The 18,175-nt window shown below is 38.0% G+C and overlaps 1 protein-coding gene across 3 annotated transcripts in view; it reads left to right on the forward strand.

Moving 5' to 3' along the window:
• LOC124170739 (RNA-binding protein lark-like) overlaps positions 1–17,447 on the forward strand; it is a 55,637-nt gene extending 38,190 nt beyond the window's left edge. For all 3 annotated transcript variants that reach the window (XM_046549647.1, XM_046549649.1, XM_046549648.1), the window contains one exon: positions 15,644–17,447. In XM_046549647.1, coding sequence (XP_046405603.1) covers positions 15,644–15,997 — 354 coding nt within the window. In that variant the 3' untranslated portion in view covers positions 15,998–17,447. The remainder of the gene's footprint in view (positions 1–15,643) is intronic.
• The last annotated feature ends 728 nt before the right edge of the window (positions 17,448–18,175 follow it).

Below are 18,175 nucleotides of genomic sequence, written 5' to 3' on the forward strand. Positions count from 1 at the left end.
ATTTAGAATTTTTTAGAAGAATATTTTCCCAAAAAATTCTCATAAAACTACTTGAATCTTACAAATTTGTTGTTTGAAATGGCTAAATTATATTTATAAAGCAAATTCACTTAGATCTTCACCATCCTCGTCTTCGCTATCAGTTCGGGTGAGTATTTCCAGGATCGATTGATCCGTTATTAGCCGGGACATTTTCCCAGTGCAAGCAAAGTCCTGTCCAGCAAATTTGCCTTATGCTCCACCCGTCCAAGTTACTCTGAACACGTCGAGAATGTAAGCAAAACTTGCGAAAGGTCTAAGGAACTAACGAAAGGCACTTCAAGAAAAAAACCCTGGCTGTATAATTCCAAGAAAAAATTGTAGTTCCACTGAAACATCATTTGAAAGAAAATCCATGCATGAGGAGGAAAGGGAATGCGTACAGAACATTTACGGTTTAATTTGAATACACGCCAAGAAATTTTTGAAAAGAAAATGAGATATATTCCTAGAAGAGTAAGGTTATCATCTTCCACGTACATATATCAGTAGGAGAATACTTACACCAATATACTCTTTGGTGTGCCAGTTGGAGGATAGTAAGTTTTTCCAAGAAAACATTAATGCGCTAATGTGTCCCGAAGTAAGCCCGTTGGGTGCACAGGGCAGACCACCTTAACGGATCCTGACCAGAGATCCAAGATATGAGAGTAATTACCTGGGTAGAGCAGTTCTCGTTCCATTCATGGTATGGGCTGCATCGCACAGCAGGGTTCTACAGAAACCATCCCTGGTATAGGTAGCGGAATGCGTACAGATAGTTAACGGCTAAATTTGAATACACGCCAAAAAAACTTTGAAAAGAGAATGAGTTATTCCGAGAAGAGTGAGGTTATTTTCTTCTACATATTTCAGTAGGAAAATACTTACACCAATATTCTCTTGGGTGTGCCAGTTGGAGGGCAATAAGTTTTTCCAAGAAAACATTAATGCGCTAATGTGTCCCGAAGCAAGCCAGCTGTGAGGTGCTCAAGGCAGACCACCTAAATGTAACCTGACCAGAGAACCAAGATATGAGAGTAATTACCTGGATAGAGCAGTGCTCTTTCCTGCAATGGCATGGAATGCTTCTCACATGTCTACGTAAAGCATTCCTTATTTGCACATTAAATTTACGAATTTTTAGGATATGCATTAATTAATATTTATAGCGAAATTAATGTATAATACGTTTGTATTCAAAGGTTGATAAGAGGTTATTAAAAAAAGTCACTAATTTTGGCTCACGGCAAAGAACTGAGAGAATCAGATTTTATTATATTACGAGGGCTTTTTTCATAGGAGTTAAATCTGATATTTTATCGAATTTCACCGCAAATGTACACATAAAATGTGGCAAACAGAGTAACATATTTCTTTAGATGTAAATCATTACAATATCGCTCCGATAAATTTGCTAGTAAGTTTTAAAAGTAACAATTAAACATCTAACCTTAGCGTCACCAAAATTTGTTCTATGTGATGATGAACTCCGTTAATATGAACGCTAGAGTTCCGTGTAAAATTTGGAACCGATCAGCAAAACATCCAGAATGTAATTCTTGGCATTGATTTTCAAGAAATGCAACATGTACGTTTTTAGTTATTCCACTTTATAAACAAAAAAAGTGACCATGAGCACCTTTCTTGAGTGGGACACTAGGTGCCGGAATGGGCCGAGATAATCCCCACACGGACAATAGGAAAGGGTCGGACCTCTCGCGCCGAGGGACCCTAATGACGGTTGGGACCCACTTGTCATGCTTGACCGCAAAACCGTGAAAACACGGCCTTCGACCTTTTGCTTCGAAAAATTCAAGCCGTGAAAACCTGGCCTTCATCCTTTAGCATCGGAAAATTCAGGCCATGAAATCACGCCCTCCGTAGGGAAAAGGTTAATTCCTGCTTCCGTTAAATTGCTCTCTGCCTCATCCAGTGATCTTTGTAGGTATAAGTTAAATAGTGCAGGTGGCAATGAACATCCTTGTCTCACTCCTTTTCTAATTTTGGCCTGCTGTTCATATTGTCCAAATCTCAGCACTGCAATTTCTTCTCTATAGAGACCCCAGATAATTCTTCTGTCTTTGTAATTTATTTTTGCTTCTTTCATTATCGTAAAGAGCTGCTTCCAATCAATACTATCAAAAGCTTTTTCAAGATCAACAAAAGCTATGTAGGTGTTCTTTCCTTTACTCAGTCTTTTTTTAGTATTATTCTAATGGCAAGTACTGCATCTCTGGTCCCTCGACCTTTTCTAAATCCAAATTGGTCTTCGCTGAGGAGAGTTTCAACCTTATCTTCAATCCGGCTTAGTACAATGTTAGTCAGTATTTTAGAGGCATGTGTGACATGGCTCAATGTGCGGTACTGTTCACATGTGTTGGCTGATGTTTTCTTTGGGATTGGTATCATTATACACTTTTGGTAGTCTGAGGGAATGTCACCTGTTTCGTAAATCTCACACACTAGTTGATATAGTGCATTATGTATTTCTTCTCCAGTCATCTTCAATAGTTCTGCTGGTATGTCATGTATGCCAGGTGCTTTATTATTCTTGAGTTTTGATATTGCTTTGTCAAATTCTCCCCTCAGTATGCTGTCTCCTTCCTCTTCTTGATTGACTTCACCTTCGTTCTCAACCACTGTGCTTGTACTAATTGTCATATGTCCATCATATAACTAACTCCTCGATGTATTGTTTCCACATTTTTCCCAATTCATCTTGTTGGTAAATTATTTTGCCATTTTCGTTCCGTAGTCCATTGCTTCTAGTTTTATGATTTCCAAAGAATTGCTTCACTATTCCATAAGCCGAATCCATTTCTTTACGTTTCATATGTTCTTCGACTTCTTGTCTTTAGAGCAACGTTTTCAATTTTTGAAATGGAATTCTACGATAAGTATTAACTGGTTTGTCAATTTCAGTATAAATATCATAATGACACTTGATAATGCATACCCAGTAAAGCGTATTCAATATCATAATGTTAAAACTTTGGATAGCCAAACAGTGCCTTTTCTTGGGAGCATTTTCCTGCGCATTGGACAGCAAATCATCAGATGTAGCCCCTGAGAAGCAGGTCTTCCGCAATATCCTGGATGTCAAGGGCTGAAATTCAGATGTCGAGGCACAGGTCTCCATGCGTTCTATCACTCCGGGTCACAATCTCCAAAATATGTTGATCAGTTTCGAATCTCTTCGCCATGATTCCAGCTGAAGAAAATGGAGGTGAAAACACTGGCATTCCACTGCCAATTTCTCAATATGGTAAAAATATCACTTGTGGAATGAAAACGTCCAAGGTTTGAAGCGAAGAACTACTGAGACAGAAGTGAAGAGAAACTTCACAATCAAAATGAGTTGTGGGAATCTGAGTGAGAATGAACTTTACCCATTCTGAGAAAAATGTTATTGTACCGATGGATGCAATGCCAGAGAAGCTCTACGGGAGTTCTCTAAGCTCGCGGTGTAGCGTATTTTCCAAATCAGGGTTCCCACTCAACCGTGAAAACCTTAAAACTGTGAATAAGCCGTGAATTTCGTCTACCGTGAAAAAACCTGGAAATAGCTGTGAATTTCGTCCTAAAACCTTAAAAATCTCTCCAACTTGATTGTAGAACAACGATAGATGGGTTAAAAGAAAAAACGTTATTTTATTCACGTTTCAAGGTCATTCACGTGCAGGCAATGTCCACGCATTTACCTGCACACGTGTAATCGAAAGAGCAACTATTAATTGGTCCGTGTGTGCCATGACAGCACATTGACCTTAAGCCTGCGATTGGAAGACGTTAATCCTCACAAAAATCAGGCTCTCCTTCACTTCCCTGCCACCCTGCTCTGTTCATTTTCCCACTCACACCCTTTTGGTCGGACATGAATTTTGCTAACTATTGGCGACTCAAATCACCACTAGCGGCGCTAGCGTCGGTGACGTAATTTTCCAAAATGGCGGACATATTGGTGATAAAGTATGTTAATAGATTAGATCGCAACGAGCATTATATGGCTATTTTGCTCCATCATCTGTTATATTTTTCCTTAATATCTATCGAGTTCATAAGTATCGTATTTGCACGTCACAGTACAAAGGATTTTCCGTATGTAGTGCACTTTTTCATTCAATATACATCGTTTTTTGAACCACTCTCCATGACATTGGTGCACATTTATCCTTTCCGTTGATTCATTATTAACCTCATTTTAGAACTCTATCGTAATGTTTCAACTTGTAAAGCATCTTGGAAAACACTAATGAGGCGATGGTCTCACTGAGGAAAACGACGATGAGGAGAAATTAAGTGTTTCTCAATGTTATTCGGTGGCCTTATCGAACCCTGAAATAGAACCGCCGATCCATTACATTCCCTTCAGATTCCTTTTTGGAAACATTTTTCTCCATAAAACTTCCTCTTATTATACCAATGGTTGAACTGTGCTTTTAATGTCCTCATTTACTTTTACTTCAATGGCTTTGAATTGATGAAACTGCATGCTAACTGAAACTTAATTCATAAGCATTTTATCATTGCTCTATCTAACAAATCACTCGTGTGAGTATGGGGCCCATGATTGAACTGTGACTTATATATCGTCACTTAAGTTGAAGTCAACATAATTATGTTGACTTCAATGGCCTTGCATTTATGAACCTACATGCCAACTGGGCCTTACTTCATGAAGATTTTATCATTGCTCTTCCTAAGAAACCACTTGTTTGATGATTAGGGCCATGATTGAACTGTGATTTTAATGTCCTCATTGTTGTCGACTTCAATGGCCTTGTATTTATGAACCTACATGCCAACTGGGCCTTACTTCATGAAGATTTTATCATTGCTCTTCTTAAGAAACCACTTGTTTGATGATTAGGTCCATGATTGAACTGTGATTTTAATGTCCTCATTGTTGTCGACTTCAATGGCCTTGTATTTATGAACCTACATGCCAACTGGGCCTTACTTCATGAAGATTTTATCATTGCTCATCTTAAGAAACCACTTGTTTGATGATTAGGTCCATGATTGAACTGTGATTTTAATGTCCTCACTGTTGTTGACATCAATGGCTTTGTATTTATGAACGAGCTTGCTAACTGAACTATTTTATATTGACTTCAAAGCCCTTTATGTTATCCACCTGCCACTTTTCTATGTAGTGTACCACAAATGTTTTTTTCTTTCCCCCCAAGTTAATGTCCATGATCTGAGTAGGAAACCCATCACTTAATTCTTCCTTAAGAGTCAACACTCAAGTAATCTTCATAACCTTGGTACTCTCTACCTACCTCTTCCTTGTATCCTGTTTTTAAAATGTCCAACAAGTGTAATAAAAAATGAATTCACGTAAAATTTTCTTCAATTTTGCTTAAGGCCATCCTAATTTTCTTGGTACCTTAGTTCATGGAATCTATTTTACCTGGTCACTTGTTGTTAGCTAATTTTGATGAATAATGGGGGACAGAGTCGAGGAGATTGACAGAAAGTAGTTAGTGGGCTGTGATGATGAAAAGTACAGTGGAGTGGAGTGGTGAAAAAAGTAGTTGTTAAGGTTGGTACTTGTAAACAAAGTGTAAGTCCAACAAAATTTAAGTCCAATTTAGTAATTGTCAGTGCATCATAGATGAAAAGAAAAACTTTGTTGTTATCCTTTAATGTTAAAATAAGTTGTGTTCACAAAGTTGATCCTGAGTCAATATAGGTTATTGTCTGCATGTTGCACCTTTACTTTATTTAATCTATCCACTCCACCATCAGTTGATAAGAGTCCAGTCACACTAAGTGACAGCCATCGAAGGGTATTTGTAAATTAAACTCAATAATTCTGGCCTCGTTGTGGTGGGACAAAGGCCTCGCTTTGCATGCTGAAGGTCATGGGTGCAAGAACTGCCTGAGATAGTTTTCCTCTCCAGTGCATGAGTGGTTGTGATTGTACATAATTAATTTTTTAAATACCTAATGTAGGGTCCAAATAGGCTTTTTAGGGGTGCCATAAGTTTTATAATTAGGGCTGTATTATCAGTTCAGTTGGGGTTTGTTGCATTATAATTTACCAATTTCAGTACATCAATTTAAAAAAGTGAAGCAGTTGTAAGAATTAGGGATAAGGATTGCCCACCAATAATCAGAAAAATTCTGTACTTCTCAGACCTCTCAGTAACTGTAAACTCGCTATAAATATTTTATTGTCATCTTGTACTTGTAACTAGTATGTAACTCCACTTGTAACTAGTATTCACCACCAATGATAGGAAGCGAAGTCAAAATTGCTTAGTCTACATTTGAGAGTAGAATCGTTTGCGTTGAGTCTATTTTGAGTAATTTGTAGGGATAGGGGCCAGTGAGTAGGAGTAAGAAAGAATTTAGTGGGCTGGAATGGTTACTCACTAGTACAGCAGCTGCATGATACCATTAGGTCAGGTCTGTACTTAAGCATGTCAACTGGATGTTTAGTTCATAATGACTGGAGAAAGACCAAAAATTATGTAGGTGGAGAAGTGAAATAAGCTATAAGTGGATGGAGTGATGAAGGAGACAGTGCAATTGGAAGAAATGATTGCATTGGCTTACTCAGCCGCCATATCCATGTTGCACTTCCACCTTATTAACACTTGAAGGACGGCAGGGGTCATTTGACCCATTTTCAGAATTCAAATTTATTTTTCTCTTATTAAAATATTTTTTTTAATTTTGAAACTTTTTGACTTTGTTCATTTTGGTCTACAGTGCAGCCGCCGAGAGTTGTCCGATGGCACCTTAGAAGGAGGGGCGAAGAACCCTCCGCCAACACGGTTTGCAACCAATTGCTGTCCCCCAAATGCACCTCACACCCTCGCCTTGTCATACAATGTTGTCACGTGCATATGAAGCAGTGAAACAAGCCTGAACCACCAAAACAAGCCCTCTCTGCGAATCGCCAAAACAAAGGATTCTTCCTTTGAATCCTTCACGCTCGTCGTCCCTTCTGGCTCCTTTCTTCACGAAACCCTTCTGTTTACATGTGATGTGGGCGTTTCCCTATCTTACCTGGCAACCCTGCCCCCTACCCCTTCCAGCTGTCAACGGACAACTCTCGGCGGCAGGACTATATATTTTGATAAATTAGTGAAAATTCATAAATAAAGTTTTTTTTTTTTTATTTTTATGACGTGTTATACCTAGAAGGACGGCTAGGGGTCATTTGACCCACAACTGGTTTTCGCGCTATTTTCTTGCCAGTGGGCACTTTTGTGCCATATACCTATATCACATAATCAGCAAGAGGCAAGTGTGGTAGATGATTTGCTTCATTTTGAATCTGGAAGTACCTGGTGCAATGCCAGTTTCGTCCCAAGGGCTCCTATCTGTATTCGAAAACCTAGGCATAGCAACTTGTGGTGCACAATCTTTCGATATTTTTTGGGCAGCAAAGGGAAATAAAACCTTTTCAATCCTTGATTTGAGTAAATTCATGTAATTATGATATTTTAATTTTGTTTTATTTATTTTTCAATGATAATTGTATTACCCACACCGGAAAATGGTCACGTATCCCAAGAATTTTTTTCCGTCGTCCAAGATTCAGAGCTCTTAGAGACATTATTTTCAATACCGACTCATCAGGTTTACGAATAACTTTCATTTTTCTGGCCTGACGGCACTGTCACTTGACCTAGCCCCTTTGCCGTGTGTCCAGCATTAGTGCCACCTGACCCCGTCGGGGTTTGGGGCGGGTTGACTGCACGCTGCGTCCTGAGGAAAAGTCCTGTCTCTTTTTGAGAGAGCGGAGGAATTGGGTGGACTGTAAAATTCTACTGTAAATCCTACCTTTGGAATCCGCACGTAGGTCGGATAAGAAGCATTACTGCAAGTTCCTGGAAGATACGAATCAGGATACGGTTGGCGGTTGAGTCCCTGCCTTTCGAACGGCAATTAGCGTTACTTCTGAAAATTTTGTCCTTTTGTATGAATTTCTACGCACAAATATCCATGACCCCTAAAATAGCCACGTAATCCATTCAACGCGAGTGTTCAAAAATACCTTAGGCCATACTCTTACGTAGAATCAGGCAAACTAGAACAATAATGTACTTTCACTCAGCAGCATGATCTCAGACGACACTGTTTCCGAAACGAATAAAAGAATACTAGAGACCATCCTATTTCATAATAAAAACAAAGCGGGAGTAGATATGATGGATAGAATGTATCAATTTATTTACACGTCTCCAAATCCAACAGCCATATCTCCACGGGCACAAAAAAGAAAAAGGTGCCAAATACCATCAAATTGAATCATTGCACCAATTTCCTTTCCATTTTCCAAATTCCTTTTCATGTGCAAATGGCTGGTGTCCTAACACCCCCTGCAACACGCTTTTAAGCTGCTTGCGGGTTAGTGTGTAGATGTAGATGTAGATGAATAAATCGTCCAATGAACGCATTCAGAGCAAAAAAAATTTTGTGGAAACAGCGCTGAAAAAATACTGTCTGTCTGAGATTTACAACAAAGCAATAAGTTTCAAAAATTTTAATGCAAATTTTGTAAACCCAGTACCCCTATTGTTTAAACATGTAACACAACTTTTGTATTGAGTGTATGTATTTTCATTATTTGATTTGCAATCGACTACTACCTACGGTTTAATTCATGATTCTTTAAAATAATTGTTATTAACTTTTGACGATTGAAATAATATTAAATAATGTTAAATATTGTTTTTAATGAACTGATTCAACAATTAATACGATTAAACTGAATATTGGTTGAAAATTAGGCGTTTTATTCCAAAATACATTTTAGGGGTCAAATGACCCTTAGCCGTCCTTCTAGGTAGCGCGAAACTCCCGTCCTCCTAGTGTTAAACCTCTCCAATCCACCTTACTCTTCATCAGAGACTAATAGATAAGCACTTCTCATCAAAAAGACATAAATAATGTTAAGGCGTCCAGCTGGCCTTATAAGAATGGACCTGGCATCAAGTCATCAATGAGATTATGTTAATCAACGCTCAACTATCAGTAGTGTGTCTACATAACAACTATCAGAGAACTATATGAGTACCTATTGACACTGAGAAGCTTATTTTTTTGTACACTTATTTCTTTATATATTGTTGTCACCTTTATGTATCGTACTCCAGATGGGGATATTAACCTTAATGTAGATAATTTAATGATCCTGCTTGATAAAGTGCTGAAAACTATAAGAAATCTTTGATTTTATGAGGTGAAGTTAAATTTGAATTCTCAAACGAAGAATGTTATTAAGTAAGAAAAGTTATTATTCTAATGAACTGTTTCAACTTATTTCACTTCACCACGTCTCCAATTAGGATATCAAAATACAATGAATGTGTTTTGGATCGCGATCCTCTCTCTTCACCTTAGCGCCCACAGGAACTATACCTACGCCTTGCTTTGAGGACACATTCTCCCTAATTAATATTTCTTGAGGAAGAATTTCCACCAAAAAACGCGTCCATGACGCAGTCACCTTGCCGTTCATTTTCCTCTTGAATGGAATATAGGATATAAATGAAAGTGCATGACGACAGAAAAAGAACGAAGAAGGAATGAAAGAAATTGAACTATAAATGCTTGAGACTTATTAAGAGGTTATTACAGTTAATTCCCGAGACGAAATAATGGAAAAGACTGCAAGCAAAGTTCAAATATGTGAGAGGCTGAGCTGTGAGAAAAGAAAATTCAGGTATGTTATAGTTAAGAGTTACATGAAATATACAGTTTTGGAGGTATCACAGAAATGCGAGACAATTAGCGAAAGATCTATTAAAGACGGATGATTGTCAGACAAGAAGCCAACAGGCATCATGGATTACTATAAGGCACAATGCAGCCTATATTCGGCATATGAGTTACACGTAAACAGTCACTCTATCACCATCGCGCTGCTTACATTTTTCGCCGGTAGTTGGCGTCTTCCGGGCTGGAATTGAGAGTAGGTGACGTCATGAGAGAGAGCACTTTGATTGCTGCGTTTGCATTCAAGGCATCTGTCGCGTTTGTTACGTTCTTAGTTAGCGTGCGGCCGATGATTGTTACGTGATCAATATTTCTGCCTAAAACGCCTTATCTACAAACCGTGAATTTGATGACATTTAGACCGTGAAAACCTGGAAAAAACCGTGATATTTATCATGTAGTTAAAGTGGGAACCTTGCAAATGAAACCAGGGACATTTAGATATTCTGAGAAAAACATAATTATACTGATGGATCCAATTCCAGAGAAGCTCTATTGGAGCTCTCTAAGCTCATCATGGAGCGTATTTTCCAAACAAAACAAGGGACATAAAGTTATTCCAAGAAAAACATTATTATACCATTGGATGCAATTCCAGAGAAGCTCCACAGACGTTTTGTATGCCCTTGTGGCACATACTTTCCAAGCGATACATGGGTGACCTAACTATGACAAAGAGCTAATCTAGCAAGGAAATTTTTACCTCGACTAATGCATTTCAAAGAAATAGTTAATGAGGTTTGTCGAAGGGTTTGGAATCAATAAGAACATTTTTAGGAGCACATCTTTGGAATAGAAATGATTGATGCAAAATATCCATTAATATTTACCATAGAGTTTTATTAAAAATTTTGCAATGCTCGGGAAAAAAATGAGGAATTCAATTCAAAGTATGCAATTTATGTGCAAGCTACAATTATACATGTAGTTAATGTCAATAAACAAATCATTAATTGACCGCAAGCTTATGCTGCTGGATGGGTAATTAACGCAGAAAGGAGGGAACCCGACTACCCTCCTCAAAAATGCGGAGTCCCTACTAGGAGGGGTCGAAAAAGGTTGGAGCTGAGAGAGTGTGATTATCCGCAAGACCTACGAATGTCCTACGAAAATGCTCCGTAGAGAGGGGACAATGTCTCTCGGGGCCCAGTCGAGCAGTCATGCTAAGAAGAGAACTCCACCATCTCGAAAGGTGGTGGGCCATCACATCTGGACCCTTGAAGCTTGTTTGTTTTCTCAAAAATGTCCTCTAATTCCACTTTTGTAAATTATTGTGTGGAGATTACCACAGAGCAATTTTGGATACCTTTGGGATATGGAAACCCATGTCTAATTGTAGAGAAAAATTCAATCGAATAAAAAAAGCATTAATGATTAGATATACACAACAGTATTACTTATTCCAAACTTCTTAAAAAGTTAGTAGTGCAAAGTATACCACTGTATTTGGTAAACTTTAAGCTCTGCACTGTGCAAAACATGGCCTCAGGTGTCAATATTTGATGTAATGATATTTTTTAATCGCTCAGATCAGGCCAGTAAGACGTAATATTGCAGTGGTAATGTTACCAATGAAAAAATGATACTATCCATGCAAAATTAAAGTAATTCCATTGTGATTGTCACTTGAATGTGGCCTTGCTTTGTTAAGAAAGTAAAATTCTCTACTCTACGATAAACTCTCTTATTACTCTATGATAAACTCAATCATTAATTATCATACTCCTGGTTATGTATTTGATCATAAGTATAGCAAGCTGTGACTTAGTGTATTATTATCGTGACAAAATTCTATCAATGCCATGCATGGTGCAGTACTTGGCAGTAATTTGGCAAATAACTGAATACTAGTAGGAACTCAGGCATATAGTGAAAATGCAATATAACCAGGTAAAGAAGCCAGGACATTATTCAAAGCACTAAATATATAGTAATCATATAAAAAAGAACTGGCTAGAAATGGCCTACATCAATATGCAATAGATTGTCCTAGTGAATAATGTCAGAAAGTGTTTGTGGTGTTATGCCATTGGTAATCCCTCATGTGTTTCTTAACTTGAGAAATACACACATCCAGTCCCCCTTTCCTCAAAAATATTCCCTTAGTGGCTCAGAGTCCCATTCTTGGTTGGGGCCTTAGATATACTGTGGGCTTCTGTTTTATGTCAGAGTAGGGTTGAGAGGGTATCACATCAGTGCATCATTAAAGTAATATCTTGCCAAAAGACAGCTGAAGGAACGGAAAAAATGATTTTGTAAATACTGTACCATTTGATATTCATTTGTTTGAGTTCTCGGAATATTTATTTTATTAAAGAAATTTTATAAACGAGTGTAAGACTTAATATAAGGCCTAATCTTGTGTAAAGTATGAAATATAAAGACCCCTTAATGACCAATATAAACTTCAATTGGCAAACTTTGCTTAAAAGACAAGTGTGCTACCTTGTCAAAAGGATTTTGACAATCGGCCATGGTGATGTATTTGTTATTTACAGCTTATAATTTACTGGGGAAAATTTCTATAAAACGTAACCCATATCTGGTCATGTGAAGTCGGATGTATTAGTTGAACTGGTTGATGTAATTGAGAAGAAAATCATGCCCAATAAAATAATTTAGGAGAGATCTTCAGAAAATTAACAGGTATCCAAGCAATGGTCAAAAGCTGGCACAGAACAGCCATTCCATGTGTTTGGTTAATGGCAATGGCAAAAAAGTGGCAATGTGGCAATGGCAAATCTGTGGCTAACTTTATACCATCCCATAACCAAACCGATAGCGTGTGGAAAATGGTGAATTTTTTGTATGAGGGTTAGGTTCATGGAGCCATTAATACAGCAGTTGCAGTGGACTCCTCTTAGGAAGTTTTTAAAAGTGACTAGAAATTTAGAATGTGGTAACAAATAAAGCTTCTCCATGCCATAACTCATTATTAATATCTTTTGTGACTGATTGATACACATTACTTCCCGCTTCCTTGCTGAAATTTTGTGCATAGGTAGGAGACTGAAAATGGTTTTGAGGAAAATAATGAAAGCCCCAACTTTCTCTTACCAGGAAAAATTCAGATTTTCTGTGCAGGTCGGTGGCCTTTGATGTCTAGAGTAAGGACACATAAGCATTTTTTAATGTGTCTGATAGTGGGTGGATTTTTTCTTTGTTTCATGTGCTTTTTATTTCCCTTTTATCCCTTGAATCCAGAAAAACTATTTTTCAAACCAATACTTCAACAGTCTGTCCAAAACTCATGCAGGTATATGCAACTCAAGAATAGAATTGTGGAATTTTTTTCTAATGATTCCCAGTTCTGCCTCAGTTCCCTATTCCGCTCTAGAAATCTACTTCATGTGATGCTATGCTTCCTGGGATAAAATCAAGTACCCTGATATCCTCCATCCTTTCTTTTGAAATTTTTCGAAATCCATTTATTCTTTAATGCTGGTACATGTCTCAGGATGATGGCCTATAACTTCAATAGTATGCTTGGGAGTGAGAATCAGGATGTCAAGGCAACACAATTTCTTCAATGGCCTTGCTGGCATCTTGGAATTATGCCCCTTAAATGATGAAATTTGTGGGAGATAGAATGAGTAAATGCTAGGCACACTGCTATCCCCTGCAAGATTCAATATCCACGACAAGCTGAAATATGGTGAATTAAAAGGCACCATAGGCCATGTTAAAAACACTGAAAACTAGTCTAGAAGTTATGATGAAAAGAAACTGTTAGAATGCTGTAAAATATAGAAAAGAAATTAAATTCAAACGCAAGGTAAAATGAGTTTGTTTAACACTTCATCTCCCCATGTATGATTGCGAAGTCAGTCAAAAAATCATTTTTGGAGATAAATCTCTTTCCCTACTTAAATAAACTCGCACACAACTATGCTATATGCCTTGAAGGTTTGTATGAAATCAAGGAATCAAAGGATAAAAGAGTGAAGCTAATCTTATCAGCCTGACTACTTAAATGCTGTAATTGAGAAGCTAAAATCTTTGATTATTGTGTTTAAGTGAATATCTGTGTTTTTCATACTATTTCATTTTGTTAACCCTTTCGATACAGTGGAGTTCTCTCCTTAGCATGCATGACTGCTGTACTGAGCCCAAAGAGACTCTTCTCTCCCCTCAGTATGGAGCATTTTTGCAGGACATTCGCACCAACCTTTTTCGACCCTTCCTAGTGGGGACTCCAGTTGGACTACCTCCTTTCAGGGTTTATAACCCTACCAGCGGCATTGGTTTGCGGTCAATCATGCTTTGTTTATATGAATTAGCTTTATGGATAATTGTTGCTTGCATGTAAATTGCAGACTTGGAATTGAATTCCTCGTTTTATTCTGAGAATTGTCAAATTTTGAATGAAGCTCTGCGGTCAATATTAATGCATTTGATGCAGCATCAATTTCCTTGTGAATGTTTATACTGAAATTGAGATATAAGTTAATATTTATTGTAGAATTTTGTTTAAAAAAATTGTAAACCCTGCTCAAAAGACTAAGAATCCAATTCTTAGTTTATATTTTTTGAGAAAGGAACAAGTATTTATTTTGAAAAGTGACTGAATGAACAATTGAATGACCCTTACCACAAAGAGGTGTGATATAAGACGAGGGGTCCGGGTACCTGCTCCCGGATTTTGAGGGTCTGGCCTAAGTCCCGCTTTGTTGGGTCCCGAAACTCAGACTCTGCGAACCAGCAACCTCATGAAAGGCGAAGAGTAAGGAAACGTAAATTTTCAGCATTCATTCTCCTGCGTAGAAAAATCTCCAACGAAAATTTGCAGCTTTGGTCTCCCGAGTCAAGAAACTTCCTGTCGCATATTTTCGTCATTAGTAGCGAAAGGGTTAATGTGTGAATATTACTCTAGGTTTTGTTTCGTGGAAGATCATGTTAAATACTCTGCCAACCATCTATTTTATCTAGTGATTTTTCTTTCATCTTATATAATAGAGAACCTGGGCTCTTTGTTACTTTTCAATAGTTAAGAAAATGAGTATGCTTGTATGTGAGAGGTCAGTAAATTTGAAATACTATTCATGTGTAGTAACAGTGGTGTTCTAAAGTGGGCTTAGAGCAGTGTTGAATTGGAAATGGGTACTCAGGGCAGGCCCGTGAAATGCCTCTCTGGTACGGGAATCAAGTCCAAGATTTATGCACCCATGCAGCCAGAGAGGAGGGGAAAGAAACAGGGGAAAGGAGGAGCCACCTCCTCAATGACAGCCTGATGAGACCTTGGGTAAGGATAGGGGAGGCAGGGTGAATGGGGTGGTAGATTCTCGATACTGACATGAAGGTGATGTGAGCTACTGCTAGCTAAACGGAATTTGCTGTATCTAAGGAAATGGTAGATTATTCTCTAAAGAAGAATAACCCTGAAATTTTATTCTAGTTAGCAATTTTGAGCATCAAATTTAATCATGAGCGATGATGGTTGATGTTAGAACCCTTAAGGATTTATTTGGCTCAGTTTCAAGAAGTGATTGCTTGGGGGCAGGCATGTGTGTGATTTTGTAGTCTTGAGGTTGATATCCATGGATCAGTTGAGCACCATTGAGGCCAAAGGTTGCTGATGGAAAACTATTTTGAGGTGTTGATTTGAAATAGATTTAGCTTCTAACCAACATGGTTAGTGTCCTAGGTTGTTTGTGAATACTCTTGTTTACCAGCAGTGAAAAATTCACATGTATACTTGGTACATTATCTGATGAATTGAATAGTCAATGCAGTTACCATGCAAAGTAAAGTAAAATTACATATTCAATTTAGCTTCCAGTCTGACCAATTAGCGTTGATACATGTGTAAGACTCTAGATCTCAATTTACTGCTTTGCAATAATTATGAAATTTATTCATTCTCGATTTCTTCTGTTTTCAGGATAGCTATTTTGATGGCTACTTTGACAGGAGATTTGACGACTCGAGGGAGTTGTTTGAACGACGTTTTCTACCCATGCCTCCACCGAGGGACTTTCCTCCCCGAGACTTGGGGCCTGCCGGCCTACGAGGGCGAGATTTCCTCCCCCCACCACCCCTGCCCCCCAGGCCCCGAGATGCCTTGCCTCCCCCTCCACCTCCTCCCCCCATAAGCTTACGTGGCCCTCCGGCCCCCCTGCCCCCCCTCAGAGACTCGCCTGCATCTCGAGACGCGTTCTTTGACCGCCCCAGTGGGTCAGACTTTGAACTCTTTAACCGCCGCTCTCCTCCTTCAGCTGGGGTGCGTTTTAGGTAAGAATTAGTACAGTGTTTACCGACGACATCTTCAATGAGCACCTAGGTTTTTCAGTGAGTTGGCAGTATTTATAATCTCAGTTAGGGACAATTTGGCCGTGTCTGTTGTGTGATTCATAGCCATTTCAACTATTGGATGCATTTATGAAACCGTTATGCAATGAAATTATTGTTTATACCCAAGCCTGAAGTAATGAGAATGGTATGTATCAGGAAGGCTGAAGGAAAATTTTGCCTCTTTTTAACGATGTTTTGCTCTAATGTGAGTTCTATTGCTCATTAGCAAAATAGTTGAATAAATTAACTGGTAAACAAGTTTGTAATAGAGTCTATGCTGTCAGAGGAAGTGTCTGTTATTTCTATTGGAGCTAGGTTAGTTCATCTGAAGATGTGTCTTAAGGTGGTGTTCCAGAATTCTTGTAAGCTTAAAATATCATTATTGTGTAATAAATTTGTGCACCAAAAATACAGAAACTCTTCAGTTAATATAGTCGTTATTCTATTGCATGTGCGTAATTGTGGCTATTATTGCCTCTGGCTGAGGAGTATATGTGTCTCAAGAATAAGTGGGTATTAATGGATTTATACTGTTTGCAATGAGCAGTAAGAAACAATATTGGATGTTTTAATGCTGATGTGTTGAAATCCTAATGGTCATTGTCAGCCTAAGAAGTCAGTGCAGCTCATTATGTGCTTATTTAAGGGGTGAGGTAAGGTTCCAAGCCAGTCTGAAGCATGGGGTCTGATAGCTGAGCAGCATATCAATTCCATGAGTTGCTAATGGCTGATTTTGACATAAGCTCTGTATTTAGTGTGTAATCACTAAGCATTAACGTTGTCAAAAGTTGGCGGTGGCAGAATTGGTGGCTACACATGGGACTTGTGGGTGTGTGATTTGTTAGTTCAGAGAGGGAATTACCAATTATGTGTCAGTATTCCATTCAAGGTTGGTGTTCTGAGTGCTTCTTGCCACTTTATTAATCGCAACTTTGTTGGGGATTCATAAGTGAAGGTAGAATAGAAGTAATGTAGTGAAAAGAATGGCTTTCCCGGAATCTACCTGGATTAAGCAACACGATATGTTTAAATAAAGCTGAAATGTTTAAAAGTAAGGATTAGTGTGCTTTTAAGAGATAAGCTCTTATAAATTGAAGCCATAATATTTGGAGGAAGTACTATGTTGTTTTTGTGTTACATTGTCATGACTTCTTCCCATTTTGTCTAATCCATGGAATCAATCTAAATATAATAGAATGTGTATTTTGTCTAATAAGTCCCCTTGGGTGTCAGTATGGAACGTAATAACACCCCCGTAGCCTATTATCAGTTAATCTACCAGAACACCATTGAGTGCAGTCAGTAAGCAAATCTTGTCTTGTTAAGGGGTTCCCACAAAAATGAATAATTATACTTTTATATATTCAATTTTTTATTAAAACATTTTTACCATATGATGTGTTATAATTTTCTGCAAATGACTTTAACCTTGCCAAAAACTACACAAATGATTGTTGCCATGAGCATCTATGGAAGTACAGTTTAAAAACTGGTGTGTGTCCGTCTAAACAAAGGCAATGAAACATATTGGATGCATTCAGTTCATTTCTATCTACATTTTAGTTTGACAAATTATAAAAAAATGCAAATTAACTGTAAAATTATGAGTTTGTTTGGTGTCATGAATCAGCATGGGAATTAAATCCCTTAATTCCTCTGAGGGAACGAGGTATGTAGTGGGGCACAGGGGCTGCTGAAGTGCCCCTTTTAAAACAGTTGTGTTTTTTATGGAGGTGTGCTATATACATACTGTCTACCTTCCTCAGGTTATAAACTGTCAAAATGCTTACTTCTGTCTTCTCAAAATAGTTTTTAATTTTCATGTGAGCTTTTAGTGGTCTAATGGAATGGTAGGGTCTATATCTATATCTCCATCTTCCTAGTAAGGGCCAGAAATGATGAGAGCTCTCTCTCCTTGGAATCCATATCTACTGCACTTGATAGTTCTCACAATCATAAGAATATGTCACATGGGTATTTCTTAAAAAAAGTGATAAACTCAATGTCATATTAACCATTGTTGAGTTGCTAATGTAGTGGGGTCAGAACTTGAAGTGAATGATATTATCCTTGTACGTCTAGCGTCTTGCCAATTGTCATATAGATATCTTTTGCAGAATGT

This window comes from Ischnura elegans, chromosome X (assembly GCF_921293095.1).
Source record: "Ischnura elegans chromosome X, ioIscEleg1.1, whole genome shotgun sequence".
Lineage (NCBI taxonomy): Eukaryota > Metazoa > Arthropoda > Insecta > Odonata > Coenagrionidae > Ischnura > Ischnura elegans.